The 18,839-nt window shown below is 42.1% G+C and overlaps 1 protein-coding gene across 3 annotated transcripts in view; it reads right to left on the bottom strand.

The window, feature by feature from the left end:
* Positions 1-18,839, bottom strand: part of sgsm2 (small G protein signaling modulator 2) — a 94,922-nt gene that overhangs the window by 68,797 nt on the left and 7,286 nt on the right. For all 3 annotated transcript variants that reach the window (XM_019259381.2, XM_019259382.2, XM_019259383.2), the window contains exon 2: positions 6,615-6,690. In XM_019259381.2, coding sequence (XP_019114926.2) covers positions 6,615-6,690 — 76 coding nt within the window. The remainder of the gene's footprint in view (positions 1-6,614; positions 6,691-18,839) is intronic.

Here is an 18,839-nt window from a genome sequence, read left to right as displayed (position 1 = left end):
GTGGGAGTTGGCTGGTTTTGTGCTTCAGACGCGACCTCTTTTGGAGTCACATACAGGGACTAACATAGCCGAAGTGCTAAAGGAGGCCGTGGCGGAATGGCAGCTGGAAAGGCAACAACAAAGTATCGCTGTAGTCACAGACAATGCGAGAAACATGGATGTGGCAGTGAGGGAAGCCGGGCTGGCACCGCACATCAAGTGTTTCGCCCACACTTTAAATTTAGCCACCCAGGCTGGTTTGAGCGTGCCCCGCATCGCGCGCTTGCTTGGTCGGATCCGGCGGATTGTGAACTACTTCCACAGGAGCCCAACAGCCTCTGCTGTGTTGGCTGCGAAGCAAAAACAACTGTTCGGCTCGGACATCACTAAGCACAAGCTAATTGTGGACGTTACAACACGCTGGAATAGCAGCCTGGACATGTTGGAAAGGTATCTGGAACTGCAACCGGCTGTGGCTGCTGCTTTGCTTAGCCCAGAAGTCCGCCGTAACGCCCGCGAAATCGACACACTGGACAACTTGGACATCCGTGATGCCGAGGACATCATGAAACTTCTCAAACCTTTGAAGATAGTCACCACTGTGCTAAGTGATGAACAAAACCCAACAGTGTCTCTAATTGTGCCCTTAAAGCACACGATTGAGCAGAGCATGTTGCCTGTGGAGGAGGACTCCACCAGAGTGAGCATGATGAAGAAAGCTATCTTCAACAATTTATTAGACAGATACACTGGGCCTGGGAACAACCATCTGCTGGACTGCACTGCCTCATCTTACCGAAGATCAGCGCCAGGATGTGTTCCAGAGGGTGAAGGAGAAAGCTGTGCAGATTCACAACCAGGTACTTATTTTACTTTAAATTACTAATAGTAGTACTAATATATATTATTTTTTTAATAATTATTTTTTAATAATTGTGCTGTTTACAGACCAATTCCCCTATGAAGGAAACTGGAGGTGTAACCGACACCAGTGCCTCTACACATGCAGCAGAGCTGCCTGCTGACCAGGCAGACATGGTGGATGCAGACCTTCAACAACCACGCCTCAAGAAGACTGCACTGGAAGATCTCCTAGAAGGGACGTTCACAGAAAGTGTAGGGGCAGCACAGACCAATCACGTGTGGGATTGAAGCAGAAATTGTCAGGTACAGAAGTGAACTGTCTATTTCCCTCACAAGCTGCCCACTCAAATGGTGGAAGGAGAACAGTAAGTTTTACCCACTGCTTTCACCTCTAGTAAAGGCTCACCTCACCACACCAGCAACCTCTGTCCCTAGTGAAAGGGTCTTTTCGACCGCAGGGGATGTTGTTACCTCACAGAGATCTCAACTTCGGCCTGAGAATGTTGACATGTTGATTTTCCTCAAGAGAAACCTGAAAGTTTCAAGCTACACAAGCCAGTCTTAGTTTATTTGAAGAGTTTTTATGTTTTGATGTTATTATTTTGAAGTGGGATTTGTTTTTAAAAATCCAGTTATTCTTTGTTATTTAAGTGATTAACTGCTTAATTTGCACTTTTTTTTATGAGACACAAAAACAAAAATGTTTAACAGTGTTTCTGTAAAGAAAGGACCTCTCTTTTTGGTCAAGATTTTATATTCTTTTGTTATTTAAGATTGAATTACACCAGTTTACTTGTGAGATTGTTTTCTCAAGAAAGGAGATATGTATTTTGTTTTAAGATGCACTTTAAGTTGTACTTCATAAGAACACAAAGGTTTGAGGGAATAATTTTTTTTTTCCTACAAATAAAAAGAATTTTATTTGGTCATAATTTGTCTGTAGCTCATTTTGATAAAAAAAAAAAATCGTGAGAAAATCGTATCGTGAACAAAAAATCGTGACTCGAATCGAGTCGTGAGTTGAGTGTATCGTTACATCCCTAACTACCAATATTACCAGATATATTGGTATCAGTGTATATGTTGACCTGTAAGTATAGTGGCCCTAAGGTGCAAAAATCACTTTAAAACAATGACTAGCAGAGATATTTTGGTCACAATTCTAAGAGATTTGTTCTAAATTTAACCAACACAATAGAGTCTGTCCACTGATGACAACAGGGCTCTCCCTCTCTCTCTCTCTCTGTCTCTCTCTCTCTCTCTCCCCCTCCATCACAGACACACACACACACACACACACACACACACACAGTCCAATTTGCACATACGCAAATGAAGCATACGTCAAAAGGTTCAAGAGGGCTGGATTGTAATTTCCTTCACGGGGTCATGCGGGCATCCAGCAGGATTTGTACGATGACTCACATCTATTTTTCTCATGAAAGTAACTGAATACAAACATGAGAAAGAAGACTGAAACGTCCACTTCAATTTCTGCAATTATAAGAAAAAGAGGGTGGGGGAGGGCATCCTGGTGGAGTCACTCGACCGCGTAGAGTTGTGATACTTTCTTCTGATTGGATCAGAAGAAAGGTTTTAAACACTGTATGTCTCCATTTATTTTTTAGAACCTTCTAACTAAAGTTAACATTTTACACATGTCAGGTACTTGTGATGTCTTCTGGACAGGCCCTCAGACACTTAAACCTGCCAGCCTAGCACCCAATGTCTTCCTTAAAGGAATTTCCTTTGCCCTGCCATTCCACATATTGGGATAACCACATTCGCAGATATCATTAACCCATCCCATAACTGATTTTAAGCTATAGCATTTTGTGAACTCAACAATGAAATGTGCCTTCAAGAATAATTAAGGAAGCACTGAGCAGAGGATTCATGAGGGCACATTCAGACACAATCCAGCACTACAGCAAAAACACAGATTTTTTTTAGTGGGGGGTAGAGGTGTCTGCCAAAAAATACAGTGACCTGCAGCAGAAAGGTTTAGCCAGATGCAACTTTTGGAGAAAAGCAGTCTGACATCACACTGTGGCTGCCAATCAGACGATCATACGAGTCAAACCTCCCCAGTCAGCCTGACATGTCTCTGAACTTCGACTATCTAAACTATACTCCACCTGTTGTGGCTTTGTTTATTTTTTATGTACCCAGCATCTAAATCTGTGTCTGACTCGCAATTTACGATGCAAAACAGCGACACAAAGAAGTTTAATTTGATTTGTGTCCGATGGTTTGAGAGAGAGAGAGAAAAAGACAGAGCGAGCATTGGTCGAGAGACTCGCACACAATGAATGAGAGTGTGCGAGCACAGGCCTCGATAAAGCCGGTTAATCAGAGAAATAAAAAGTTATTTCCTGATTGTTTCACAGTGGTTACGTTCAGCACATATAGACACAGCAGCCCCCTCACCCCCTGACCACCACATACCGTCAGACAACCCTGCAGTAGGTTCTGATCCTGTCTGAATGTGCCCTAAGGGCCCCAACTCTATTCCTTTTGTAAACGTAAAATATTTGGCAATATGTTATAGGTTATGCAGAATTAGTATAGAGTATGGCACAGAGTATGGCTGCAATAACTGACAGGTGACCTCTACCCAAGTTCCACGTCTTTACCCATTTTTAGATCAGATGGAGTCAGAGACCTACAGTTGACTTCACAGAGACTGCGTCCATGTTTTAAACAGTCTATGGCTGCAAGGTTTATTGAAAATGAATCCCAGTTCTTATAAATATGAGCATAACAATCAGGGTTGTCAAAATAAATTAATGACAATTAATCACACCATTATTCCCACTGACATGTGTCAATGAACAACAAATGTCGATCACCAGCATGGTCTTATTTGTTCACCAAGCCCGCGCCCTGCCTCGTCTGACATCCAAAGCACCTCCACCAGCCAGAAGAAATAATGCCATTCTTATGGAATAAAATATGAAGCGTATTCATTTGCAGGAACCCTAACCCCGCAGGAAAAGGAGCAGCAGCGCTACATCACAGAGAAAAGTCCAGGCACTTAGAGAGGTAAATGCATTAATAATGTGACAAGATGCCTCAGGTTCTGTCTGATTCAGCTTAGCAGGCAATTGATTGACCAATAACACTGAATGTCTGCCTCTTGGTTATCAGAGCAGCAGAAGGTGATGTCTGCGTTCAAAGATTTGCAGATATGTCCAGAAAACAGATACAAGTGGCAGAGATTTGGCTACACAGTTCAAGCACAAATCAATTGCAAAGGCTGCAGGAAATCTGGTTAAAAAGTGTGTATCCTACCTGCCCACCTCCTCACTATATTCCTCAGTCCTCTCCAAGTCGTGCACCTCTGGCCCTGGTCTGAAGGCTGAAAGTCAGTCAGTCAGTCAGTCTACAGATTCTGATGGCCTGTTGTCCAGTGGTTACAGACAAAACTCCACAGCAGCATTGTGACGGGTGAGAGTTCGCCTTTGGATGTCATATGGAACAGCTGTAATTAAGCTGTTTAATTTAGCTGTAACTAAGACTAACCGTCTAATTTCCACATTGCCCTGTTCCCAGGTCAGCCATTCAGAGGGCTCTTTTCCACAACTTGGATGGGAACGAATTTCTAGCTGCTCTGGAGAGAGATGTTTGATCTACTGATGATGGATAATGAACTCTGCTCTCACTCTTTTATTGCGTTGAATCACAGTGGCCCACTGGGGTCAATTCAATTTACATGTTCCTGTCTGTACATGAGGAAGAAAAGAACATGCTGTTATAATCTTTGAATTTTAGAGTCTCTTGTGAAAATGAACTACTTCCAGTAGTTCTCATATTTACGTGCTGGAATATCTCAACCTCAAAGCGGAAGTACTGTGAGAAGGGATCAGCCAGGATTATGTGGGGACATCACAGAGCTAATAACTGATTTACCCTCCGACCTCTGCAGAATGTGAAATACTTTCAACCAGGGAAAATGAAATTGACTGATGGCCTGGTTTAAACTATAAAATGCCATATTTTTAGCAAAATTAAACTTTGACAAAATGTATTCATAAACTTCCAGAAAGTTCAATTACTTCTACAACTGTCTTCATTTACACATCAGGTCTAGAAGCAAATGTAAAAACATGGGCACATAAAAACTAATGACTCTAACGGTAATATTAGTGTCATCAGGAAATTTCTGAATCTGTCCGAAATACCCAAGTACAGCTGAGAGTGATCAATAAGCAATAACGCTACAACATGATAGCATGGGAACTTATTAGACGACAATACACAAATATGACTATCTGTGACAGGCCAATATCATCCAATATATGGCTCAGCACACTTCGCTTAAAGCAGACCGACCCAGGCCCAGGAAAAAACATTTTTACTTCTAATTTCTGATTCTCATAATATAAATATAAATCTTCCCATAATATAAAGAACTACCAGATCATACCACATTTCATATAATAACAGACAAGAAGATACAGTTAGTACTAATATTAATCCACAATTAGATTGACTTTACTCTAACCTTTATTGTAACACTTCCAGAGGATGAGTAGATGATGTGAGTAAAGTCTTCTATCGCCATATATTTAATTTCATATAATGATACAGGACATTTCCTGGAAGCACAACTGAGAAATAATTATACTGTAGATAAACCAGTCAGATGGTCTCATGGTTTATTTCAGGATGTCACCCTAACACTACTAACAACGGTTCATATTCAATGCTCTCTTCAAAACCACTCCCCAGTCAATAAGAACCCTGTGTAAATAGGGATAATAATAATAACTTACAGCAATTTACAGCCTGTTATAAAAAACTGTTTTGGTCTCTATAGCCAATTTCCCCGTCCATGACAACTGTACTGAGGGTGAATTTTTGTACAACTCACCTGTTCAAATGATATTAAGGCTTAAAGTTATGCAGAATTACGAGTGTGGCCTCTTTGACTGACAGCCGAGTAGCATTACAGGTGAGTTGTTTTAGTACCCAGACGTCATTCGGCTCCACAGACAATCCACGTTTTCACTCCTTTTTATGATTAGCCAGGAGATGGTGGAGGCAGGATTGCTAAGATGGTGGCGACCAGAGCCGCTTCATAACAGCTCTTCAGAAATTATGGGTGCCGTCATGGATACGACAACATATTTATGTCGTCTATAAATACATCAAAATATGATCCACGGTCTTTAGAAAATTAATCTATTTGAGACATCTTATGTGTTCCTCATGCAGCTGTGTGCGTTTACCACATGAAATGGTAAAGACGCTTCTGCTGTGTTGGCACTCATTTGGCTGATCTGAGATCCGCAGTCAGCTTTCTGACCAGCGTGGAAGCTGTGATTCACACCCCACTGCAAGCCCAATCATCCGGTCAGGAGGGACAACCACTTTAATCTTTGGCCAGCACACACACACACACACACACACACACACACACACACACACACACACACACATAAGTAGACATCTAGGGCTTAGTAAGACTGAGTTTTGTACAGCCTGTCTCTGAAATTGGTTTTCATTAGCTCCACTGTGATTATTAACTTTCCATTGATGTAGCAGCATAGTCAGAGGCACAGTGACGTCAAGCAGTGTCCTTGACGGAGAAGCAGCACCCAGTCACCTGCTGAGGAGTTCAACAAGTGTGTGTGTGCGAAGACAGACGGGAAGTGAAGGAGACAATGCTTGCTTGTGTGTGTGTGTGTGTGTGTGTGTGTGTGTGTGTGTGTGTGTGTGTGTGTGTGTGTGTGTGTCTAGAGGAAAAGAGAGGAGCGCGTACTTACTGCACAGAGCAATGATGTGGCTGCTGTCTTCGTGGACAAACTTCTTAGTCACTGCTTCCTCCATAATCTGCTTCACCTGCACACAAAAGAGACACAATTTGTTCCCACTGTCATCATTATTGCAGCAGTCATCACCATTATCACAGTCACAGTAATCTGCATCAGGATCTTAGACAGATAAATATATCAATCATAAAAGACAAGTCGACACGATCACCAAGGTAATCTGCATCATTTTCATACACATAAAATGTCCTTTTTGCTCCTGTCTCTGGCTGATATGTAGTAACTCAGACAGAAAATCCAAGAAGACATGGAAGCACTGCCCACACTGTTAAATGTCAAGTGATTTCGGGGAAGTGCAGTGCAGAAACACCACAGCAATTAGCACTTTGAGCCAAAGATAGACAGAAAATGTTGAATAACACACATTGCAGACACTTATTTCCCTTCAGCTGCTGCAGTGTTCATTACAGAAAATATGAATGTGTTGGACCCTATGAACAACATGAATGCGCTCTGTCAATTTTACGACAAGCTGCTGCATTACATTTCGATTATTATATGTGTACTAAACACTCATGGTGGAATTGTTGGGTCTTTGTAAATTATATTATAAAAATTAGGGTCTAAACCCTGCTCATTATTGTTTTATTATTGAGACACCATGTCATGGACCAAAGAGAAAAAAAATAAACTAAGCTGGTGCAACATGAAATGTCAGGGCTCACAAAGTGATTTATTTTAATAGACAATGAATATCTACAGCAAACTGTAACAGTAGTTTCAGTGTCGGAAGGACTCATGTCATTTTGACATGTTGTGTTGGTGGTTTGAAGCACAGCAGCACCGTTGTTGCAAATCTAGCCTCTATCTTGCAGGTCTGATTCAGATTTTGCTTCAAACCTAGTGTCTATATTACCCATAATACCACTTAACTGCTGTTAGACATTGCTAGTAGCTGCTGTTGTAGCCTGGAACTGCTGAGATGAAGAGTGGGCTACAGACGTACCCTCAGATTCTTTTCAAACCTCTGAACTCCAACCCAATTGATGCTGACTCAAGTGACATCACTTGAGGTAATTTATCAGACTTCATGCTCCCTCTGGAGACACTACAGGTTTTACTGAATACAACTCTTTTCACATGTGCAGTTACTCCTAACAACTGTAAACACTGATGAAATCCATGGAGTTCCTCTTTACTGACATTTTGAAAAGGTGTGTTTGGCAGGTACAAGAACTGAATAGACTAAATAACAGTTCCCTGTATTTAGCCCTAATTATCCACCTGATAGAAGGTCAGAAACCTTTGCTTTGAAGACTGGACTGATCTCCAACTGATTTCTAACTCATTGACATTGTTACTGTCATCTCAGCATTACAGTTCTAACCTTACACCTTAACCTAGACCTTCCACCAAGGCCAATAAGAAAAAAAGCATGTCTACCATGTCTGTACAACTGACCTATCACGCAACGTTAGCGGAAGTGAAAAATCCACCCTGTAAATTCTGTTCCACTCCCAAATGTCACAGCTTCTGGGGCAGTGGTTAGCTCAGTTGGTAGAGCAGCCGCCTCATGTGTAAAGGCTCAGTCCATGGTTCGAATCCGACCTGTGGCTCTTTCCCGCATGTCATTCCCCATCTCTCTCTCCCCACATTCCTGTCACTCTTCAGCTGTCTCTATCAAACTAAAAACTTCAAGCTTGCAAAGGCCAAAAAAATTATCTTGAGAAGGGGAAAAAAAATCTAACAGCTTCTTCCTTGGCCAATTCCAATACAACCTTCCACCAAATTCCATGAGGTTTTTACATAATCCTGCTGACAACAAAAACATAACCTCCATGTTTGGGTACTAAGAGTAGCAGTTGTATTTAACAACTGCAGCTCTATAGCATCAGCAACAGATTCACATGTTTAAAAAGGGACCTTTTAAACCCATTATGCCTGTGTTATCACTGGCTATTGGTCATATCTGACAATACTACCAACTGTTTGTACATAGTTATTAGTATGGAACCTTTTTAACATAGTGTGTTACAAAAAACAAAAACAAAAGAAATAACCTCTTAACATTGTGACAGCTACTTATAACAACTCTGACAGTCTCGCCCAAACATCCGCACCACTGACTTCCAATTAATATCATGGCATCCCGGAAACATTCAAATGAGTCTTTGGACTGCTATCTATTGTGTCTCTGGGGAGGAGAGCCTGAGTGAGTTCAACAACACTGAATCAGTCTGGTGTTCGCTTGTCTAAGTTCGCTCTCTCCATGGAATTAATTGTCGTCAGTAATTAATCTGGGCCCTGTCTGACACCTCTGCCTTGTTTGGGTCTAATTGATAAACAGGACAAATTTAATTGCTTGCTTGTATGATAATAAAGCTCCAACTAGAGTATCACTCAGTTCAAACTTTTTCCCTGTATTACACAGTCGTGGAGGTTAGAGAACTGTCATGTCTGGGATGGAGCTTCATCATCCTCATCACCAAGATGCGATTCAGCCTTCAAGTTTGATAATTAAAGTTGTTTTTGTGAGGGGTGAGCTAAACCACACACTTTGTTCAGCCAGCGAAAGCACATTGATGAACAATCCACTTTGTTTTACAGTGCTGAGCTTTGGAGTGTGAACTATGAAGATCAGGGGTGCAAAAATCAAACTTTTCTCTCCCAGCAATTATTCCAATATATTGAAAATCTTAACACTCAGTATGTAGGACACATTGGAATTCATTTGATGTAAGCTTACATGTGGGTACGCTTTCTGTGTGCATGCCTGTAAATGTTGGCGAAAGTGATTTTACACTTGTCATTGACAAAAAAATTATGTTTAATGTTGACTGGTCAAAGCTGATCCCTGTATCTTCTTAAACAGGCTGCTGTTGTTGTCGATACCAATACAGTGTGCTTTTGTCAGGAAATGAACATAACTTTTGTTCTTCTATTTTTTTGCTTATTTTTTTCTATTGCTTTTATAAAAAAGTGTCCACTCCAGTGGAAACCAATACTTGGCTGAAGGGAGGGAAGCTGGTTCAGCACAGACCACAGTATGGAGCTGAAGAGGTGACAGTTCACCCCCTGGGCACTAAACCCCTAACTGTTCCCAGGACCCTGTGTGTGTGTGGTTGTACTTTGAGCGCGTTAATGCACACAGAATGCATTGTGATCGGATTGCAATCCATAGGCCAGACCACACTAGCAAGTCATCTAGCAAAAAGTGATTAAAATATGAATGATGCCCATCCAAGTCCACCAGCTACACCTATATCAAGATCTGATGATCTGCTGTATCCAGATACAGATCACATGGTAAAGCCAGCTGGAAATGGCCAAAGGTTCCTAGGTCTTGTAAAGATCTTGATTTGCAAATGTACCACATAACTTCATGGTAAGGGTTAGGAAATGATATTATAAAGAGTACGGTCTAGACCTGCACTGCATGAAAAGTGTCATGAGATAACTTTTGTTATGATATGGCGCTATATAAATAAAATTGAATTGAATTGAACTGAAATCAGGGTCATGTTGACTGATGCTGAAAGCAGTCTTCAAGGTCAAAGTCAGACATTTTGTACTGCTAACCACTCACCCCAACCTAGCAGAGGTGTTGGCAGAAGCTTCTTTCACTCTCTTTTCGATAGCCCATGTGACTGCTCCTTCCACACAGAAGAAAGGAGAAATTCTGGCAGGAGTCTTATGGCTGGGGTCAGGATCGAACATCCTGGAAAGGGCATCAGGTTTGGTATTCTTAGAATCCGGGCGGTATGATAAGGTGAAAAGGACAGGGATGGAGCTTGCCATCGGAAGGTGATTGCTGGGAGAGCACTGCCCTGATACCCAGATCCGAGGCAGGAAACTGGGAGACTGGAGTAGGCAGAACGGGGACTGACTGTGACAGCAGTGCTATGTTTATTTAAATGCGCAAGTTCAATGAAAATATTTTTCTCCTATAATCAATGAATTGTGATTAATAATAGTGATCTCAATACTGATTTCATTTCAGATTTTGGTCATAGCTGTACTAAAAAAGAACATATGTCTCTTAGATTCAAAGGCAGAAGTAGCGTGATGTTATTGTAGCACACTAAACCTTTCAAAGAGGAGGTTGGGGTGAGTGGTTAGCAGTACAAAATGTCTGACTTTGACCTTGAAGACTGCTTTCAGCATCAGTCAACATGACCCTGATTTCAGTTCAATTCAATTCAATTTTATTTATATAGCGCCATATCATAACAAAAGTTATCTCATGACACTTTTCATGCAGTGCAGGTCTAGACCGTACTCTTTATAATATCATTTCCTAACCCTTACCATGAAGTTATATGGTACATTTGCAAATCAAGATCTTTACAAGACCTAGGAACCTTTGGCCATTTCCAGCTGGCTTTACCATGTGATCTGTATCTGGATACAGCAGATCATCAGATCTTGATATAGGTGTAGCTGGTGGACTTGGATGGGCATCATTCATATTTTAATCACTTTTTGCTAGATGACTTGCTAGTGTGGTCTGGCCTATGGATTGCAATCCGATCACAATGCATTCTGTGTGCATTAACGCGCTCAAAGTACAACCACACACACACAGGGTCCTGGGAACAGTTAGGGGTTTAGTGCCCAGGGGGTGAACTGTCACCTCTTCAGCTCCATACTGTGGTCTGTGCTGAACCAGCTTCCCTCCCTTCAGCCAAGTATTGGTTGCCACCGGAGTGGACACTTTTTATAAAAGCAATAGAATTTTTTTTTTTTAAAATAGAAGAACAAAAGTTATGTTCATTTCCTGACAAAAGCACACTGTATTGGTATCGACAACAACAGCAACCTTTTTAAGAAGATACAGGGATCAGCTTTGACCAGTCAACATTAAACATCATTTTTTTGTTAATGACAAATGTAAAATCACTTTCGCCAACATTTACAGGCATGCACACAGAAAGCGTACCCACATGTAAGCTTACATCAAATGAATTCCAATGTGTCCTACATACTGAGTGTTAGGATTTTCAATATATTGGAATAGCTTCTGCCAACACCTCTGCTCTGGCAGAGTGTCCACAAAATTGTCTCTTTGTGCCTGTCTCCTTGCGTCCACAGGTGATCCACTGGGCTCACCTGTGGGCTCACTGGGCTCACACGGATAGCAGGCAAGTCGCCTGGGGACTGCTCGGACCATCTTCATTATCAAGCAGCGCTTCTGGTAGTCAGCGATAGAGAAGGAGGTGGGGGAATACGTGGCTGCCTGCCCTGTCTGTCCGAGGAACAAGGTCTCCCGGCAACCTCCAGCGGGTCTTCTGCAACCCTTCCCGGTGTCCCATCGTCCCTGGTCTGACATCTCTTTGGACTTTTCACTGGTTTGCCCCCATCTGATGGTAACACTACCATCCTCACAATTGTGGACAGATTCTCCAAGATGGTACACTTTGTGCCTCTCTCCAAACTGCCCTCTGCCAAGGAAACAGTGGAGATTCTGTTCTTTCATGTCTGTCGTCTTCATGGTTTCCCCAGGAACGTGGTGTCGGATCGTGGTCCACAGTTCATGTCTCGGTTCTGGGAGGCTTTCTGCACCCTCATAGGAGCCACTGCCAGCCTGTTCTTGGGGTTCCACCCTCAGTCTGATGGACAGACCGAGAGCATGAAGATGACATGAGATCATGGAGCAACCACCTCATTTGGGTGGAGTACGCGCACAACACACTTCCCAGTTTCTCTTCTGGTCTCTCTCCCTTCCAGTTTCTCTTCTGGTCTCTCTCCCTTCCAGTGTGCATACGGATACCAGCCGCCATTGTTCCCAGAGTCTGAGGTGGAGGTGGGGGTACCATCTGCCCAGGTGCTCATTCACTGCAAGAAAATCTGGGCTGGGGCCCGCCACATACTGCTCCGTAGCGCTGCTCAGAGCAAGAAAGCTGCAGATCGGCGCCGGACGCCAGCTCGACCAGGAGATCAGGTTTGGCTGCCAACTCGGGACCTGCCACTGAGGGTGTAGAACTGTAATCTGGCCCCTCGGTTAGTCAGGACCCTTTCCCTTCTCCAAAGTCATCAACCCCACTGCAGTTCGGCTCCCCAGGTACATGAGGGTTCATCCGTCAGCCGCCTGAAACCAGTTAAAGAAAGTCCTCTGGTCCCAGCCTCCAGACGCCCACCACCCCCCCGAGCCATCGACAGGGGTCTTGTGTACACGGTTAAGCCGCTGCTAGCGGTTCGGAGGAGGGGCTGGGGATATCAGTATTTGGTGGACTGGGAGGGTTACGGTCCCGATGAGCAGTCATGGGTGCCGGCCAGCTATATCGTTGATCCAACCCTTATCAAAGACTTCCATCTGTGCCATCCGGATCTTCCTGGGATGTCCAGTGCTGTCCCTTAGGGGGGGTACTGTCACAGTCAGTCCCCGCTCCGCCTACTCTAGTCTCCCAGTTTACCGCCTTGTGTTTGTCACGCCCCTAATCACCTGTGCATTTAAACCCTTTGTTTCCCCTTCCCCAGTGCCAGATTGTTAATGTACCATGTGTCCTACTTTCCAGCATTTTTCTATTGTGCTTTTCGGTTTTGACCCTTGCCTGTTTTTGGACCCTGCTTTTGCCTTACTCCTGTGGATTGTTTGCCTGTCATATCTGACTGAACTCCCATGTACCGAACCTTTACCTGTGATTAAAAACTGATTACCTCCTGTATATGCCCCTCGAGTCCTACAGTTGAGTCCTGTGTCCGTGCCTTGTAATAACCACTTTCACTTACTGTGCTACATTCCTGCTAATGTACAATGTACTTGTACCAAAATAAGACTTTTTTCTTCTTCTTTATTTACAGTGCATCTCCTCAGAGCAAAATATAAATTATATTGGACCAAAACCCAAAAGATGTGGTAACATGCTGTATAGTGTCTCTGTTGTGGATGAGAAAGTTGAGGTAACGTTAGCAACATTATTCTTCTTGTCTTTCTTGCATTCATCGTTTGCAGTTTTCTTCTTTAACAAGTTAGTTGTGTTGCTTTGCAGTGCATTCTGATGGACTCTTTGCAGGTGATTTTACAACATTTTAGCCAATCATACACACATGCATACATTGATGGCTGTGGCTGCCACGTAAGGTGTCAACTAACTGCTCATCAGGAGTGATACAGTGCTTGCCCTAAATCCCCAAAACTTCCAAACAACAGATAATCATCCGCATCAAAGGAGTAGCTCTTTGCCTTCTTCTCCAGGCATTTAATCTTCATGTTGCTCTTCTGCTCTCTTATTTATTACCCTTCTTCTCCAGACTGCAGCCACAACATCCTAGATATTTTTGCACAGACAACTCCCCAAAACTGGAGTCAAAACATTTTGATCACATGCAATGCAACACAACTGGCAACAACAATTCTCTGTCTAGGTGTGTCAGTTAGCTCAGTTGGTAAAGCATCTGCCCCATGACCAAAGCCTCAGTCCTTGCCATAGCGGCCCAGGGTTTGAATCCGACCTGCGGCCCTTTGCTATATGTCATTCCCCATCTATCTCTCCCACATTCCTGTCACTCTTCAGCTGTCTCTATCCAATATACTTGAAAAAAGCCAAAACAAATATCATGAAAAAAAAAAACGATTCTCTGTCCACAGGGTCACACTCAGGGGGAAAGGGGACAGAGTGCAATAGGAAAGGTCTAATAGGGAACACTTGTGTAAATGGTTGAGAATTTTGTGCATCGAAGTGGTGATGAGGGCATTCAAATGATTCTTTAGGGTCAGTCTGTAATTGAGAAGTGGTAGGAGCAAACAATAGAGCAACAGAACTCGATGAACCGTTTCAAGATTGTATGAGGTTAAAAGGTCACTTTTTATTTCAGCTCTAGAGACCCTGGTCAATGAAAATTAGACATACCCTGCCTATAAAGCTGCTTTAAAATGGGAACTCTGTCATCTTGTTTAACTTATTTCCAGTTGGACTAGTGCCATTAGCCCACAGATCTGGTCAAACTGGATTTTTACCATTCCTCTCTTAACATACCAAACACTCACACACTCCAGAAAGTACGTTTGCATGGTTAAAGAAGAAAAGCTTTGATAAGGAAAAACAAGGAAATGACACGGCAAGTCTGTGCTTACACCAACACAAACTGTACCCTTCACCAAACGACCAAGCACAATATAGCAAAAGGCCTAGCCTTCAACTACTACAAGGTTTCATTAATGAAAGATGTACATACATAGTGTATATAAATAGGTCCCAATTCCAATCTAAACATCTGCTGGTCTTCACTCTGAGGTCATAGTGAACTCTCTGGAGGACGAATGATTTTCATTCTGTCTCGCTGACTGACTACATCCTCCGCAGAGATGTGAAAAAAGATCCATATATTTCCTTACAGCTATAACTCTACCCAATGAATCAGAGCCAAGTAATACACATTGGCCAGTCAGAGGGGTCAATACCTTCACCTGCGTGTGAGTGACTGTGAAATTGCATTGATTGTGTTTGGGAATTAACTAGTTTATTAGTGCTGGCTGTCAGGGATTATATCAGGATTGGAGTTTGGTATGTTCTTCAATGCTTGCATAGTATATTTAAAAAGGTCCAGTGTGTCACATATTTACGGAATATGGCAGAAATTAAATATAATATTCATAACTGTTTTTATTAGTGTATAATCAATAAGAATTGTTATGTTTTTATTTTTGTTACCTTAGAATGAGTCTTTTTTTAAGGGGCAACCTCTCCAGCTAGAAAATGAAGCCAAATGGGAAGTGCCAAAAATTGCAGTTCCTCAAGTCCACTCCACTTGAGGCAGGCTACAGAACGAGTCAGTCCCCATGTTCAAATGTCCAACTTCACAGCAGAAATAAACATGTTTACAGCCTGGCACAAAAAACTGTTTTGGTTTCTATAGCTAATTTCCCCGTTTATGACCTGTTCAAATTATATTAAAGCTTAAAGTTATGCTGAATTAACAGCGTGGCTGCTGTAATTAACTGGTTGGTGCCATTACATATGGCATGTTTGAGTACCCAGGTGCCTGCCTCAGGTCCACCGAGATCCACGTCTTTATTGATGCAGAATAACCGAGAGGCAGAATAGGCAGGACAGACAACATGGCGGCGGCCAGTGCCACATGTTTTGAGATTTAAAACGGTGCATAAGAAACCTGTGGGTGATGTTATGCATGCTCTGTCCATTCTTTATACCTTCATTGGTCTTTATATCTACAGACAGGTCCTCTTCCACAGAGTCTGCCATGCTTCTACAGAAGCCCAGAATGGCCAAACGAAACAAGGGCTCTTGATAAGGCCTTTAATGTTTTTGTCTGGATGTCTCGTTACAAGGCATGTTTAGGCAGATTGTAGCTTTATTTTAAATATTTATGTGGAGGTGAAAATCTCAGTAATCTCAGTGGAAAGTTTTAAAGAACGACTGCATACTAAATAGAACAAAGTGCTTTAACAGCCACCATATCTCTAGTTATTAAATGTGCTCCAACAAAAGCATTTTGAAAAAAACATTGAATGATTCACTGACAATGTATTTCCTTTGTTTTGTATGATCAGTATTGTTATTGTTATTCTTACAACTCTAAGCACTTATAATAAATGGAATATATGTTTTTTGGTGATACTAGACAAGATTTCAGTTTATTTGGAGGATTGCTAAAAAAAGCTTGTCATACATGCACTGATTGATAACTCAGGCAGGAGAGATAACATGGCAACAGCTACACACACACACACACACACTTGCATTTGTTTACTTTAAGTAAAAGAGGACTTTCATTAACAATTTGTCCTGCAGCAGCCCAAGCAGCTAGATCCAGGCATGACACTAAAATAACAAGATATAGTTGGTATATGTCAAACGGCTGAGTGGAGCTGGCTAACTTTGAAACACTTCTGAGAATCCTGAAGCTAATGGTTTCTGGGAGGAACAGAGGGAAGAGCTCATTAGCTGACTGCCAGTTACATAAGGACAAATTTACTTTTCCCTTCATCTCATGGTCATGACTGAGACAAGACAACAACAGAACATCAACGGTGTCTTCTTTGTGGCCACAAAGGAGAGACGTCTTGATGCTAATAAGATGTGCGATCTCCAGGGGAAAGAAAATAAGCAAATATGGCAAATACAGGAGATGTGCAACAGATGGTTCACTAATTCAGACTGTCTGTTGTTCATCTAGGCCAGTATTCACAATTAAGGATTATGGGAGATTACAATCAGGGCAGAAAATTGGTCTTGCCTGAGGTGAGTGATAATCTGAGCGAGATCAGAGAAAAGAGCACTAGTCTGTTCGGTGGAACAATAAAAGTAGATGAAAAGCTTGCACATGCACACAAACTAATAAAGAACTCATACAACATAATACAAATCATTATATATTTATTTTGGTACCATGCCATTGTTCCAACAGGTCTTTATTCCGAAACCCCAAAAGTCTGAAAAGTGTCCCAGTTCGACCGACCTGAAAATGCACACTTTCCCTGCAGTTGCATCCTGTGTATACAGCGTGTATTACAAACTGATAGGGGTTATAAATTTGAACCCAAACTATGATCTTTCCCTGAAGCTAACCAAATTGAAACAATTACTTGAAATGTTTCTCACCTGGCTTCATTTTTAAAGTCTAACCAGACGCTGCATATTTATTATTGCTAATTTGAGCATGAGGTTAAGAATGTGTGTAAGTGTGTAAAGAACAAACTATCCTTAGAACCTATTTCCTGTATTCTTGGAGTACAATCAGCAGCAGAGGGAAGAAAGTGTTCAGGAGCCTCTGATGTCTTATGCTGTATTATTTATTGACGCTTGGCCAAGGAGGATTATTATTATTAAAGTAAAACAAAAAATGCAAACAGACACTGCTGCGGCTGCTGTTGAATTCTAGGTTGAACCACTCACAGTAAAAAGAATGGATGGCATTTGCGTGACATCACCCATAGCTCTCTGCAGCCAGCCTCAAGCGGCTGCTCGAAGAGTTGCAGTTTTTAGCACTTACCAGCCATGGAGTGTGCTGCTTGCGTTGTTCATACTTTAGTCTGCCTTGTTAGAGGCTCTGCACCACCACGCTGGTGTTTTCAGCTAGTGCTGATTTGATCTGTGTTTAGGTTGAAGGTGTGCAAGGCTGTCAATTGGATTATGTGACTGCATGTGCGACGTAGATATGATCGATAGTAGGGCTGCTGCTAATGATTATTGCCCATAATCGATTCACACCAGGCGGTTTAAAACTCTAAAAATAGTCAATGAGCTATCACATGGGAGGAAGAAAAGCAACCAGTTCTCGCAAAATGAGAAGCTGGCACAATGATTGAAATGATGAATCAATAATCAGATTAGTTGCTGATTAAACCAATCGATTAATCCGCTTATCATTTCATCAGAGGGGCTCAAACATACAACACTGCTGGTATGATCCTTTCTAATCACATTTAAGGAGGAGAATCTGCCTTGTCTTTGTGTTCCTGTCTTGTGTTGCGTGCTGCATTGCCTTCTCTTCCCTTTAGTCTGAGAAGCTGCAATATATCATGGCTCCATCCTAATAAGCTACTGTTAGGCCACAGCAGAGACAGGGCCATTAATAAGGGTAATTATTTATGCCCTAGTAGGGTTGGTGGATGAGGAGGGGGCCTGTTGAGGTGCTGTGGTGACAGCAGACTGAAGGATGAGTTAGTGGAATCAATGTCTTACTTGTTCTGCGTACACTTGTTGACCAACTGCAGCATTCACACAAAAAAAATGGAACACTTAACATCTACAGATACTGAAAACCTGCAATCATTTCCTCTCCTTAAAATTGCTGTATCCTGCGTCAAATCAATGTCTCCACTTTTCCCCGTCAAGAAAATAGACGGAAATCATATAACTCAGAACACAAACTCAGAATACAAAATATCAAGTGGATATCAATGCAGTTTAAAGATCTGGCACTTGGAGCAGCAATTGTAAAAAGGAATTGTGGCAGGAAGAAATTATTCTGTCCTGCAGGAGGTGTCAGTCTGAAGAAGAAGCAACACTCTGCTGCATAATGATCGAATATTTCTTCAGGGAAGAGGCAACTTAATGTTGTTTAGCTGTGAGTTGCAATATACCAACCAAGGCAGCCCACTGTAGTAAACAAAGGAAATGGTATTAGAAGAATGGAGGCCTATGGCAGCGGCTTCTAACACTCTGGTCAGAGTATTGATGTTGACTGGACCAGAATAGATTTACTCAGTCTACTTTCTGTTTCTCAGAGCACCAGACTGTAAAATGGTTGCTTAAG

This window comes from Larimichthys crocea, chromosome VII (assembly GCF_000972845.2).
Source record: "Larimichthys crocea isolate SSNF chromosome VII, L_crocea_2.0, whole genome shotgun sequence".
Taxonomy (NCBI): Eukaryota; Metazoa; Chordata; class Actinopteri; family Sciaenidae; genus Larimichthys; species Larimichthys crocea.
This window is presented reverse-complemented; position numbering and strand designations above follow the sequence as displayed.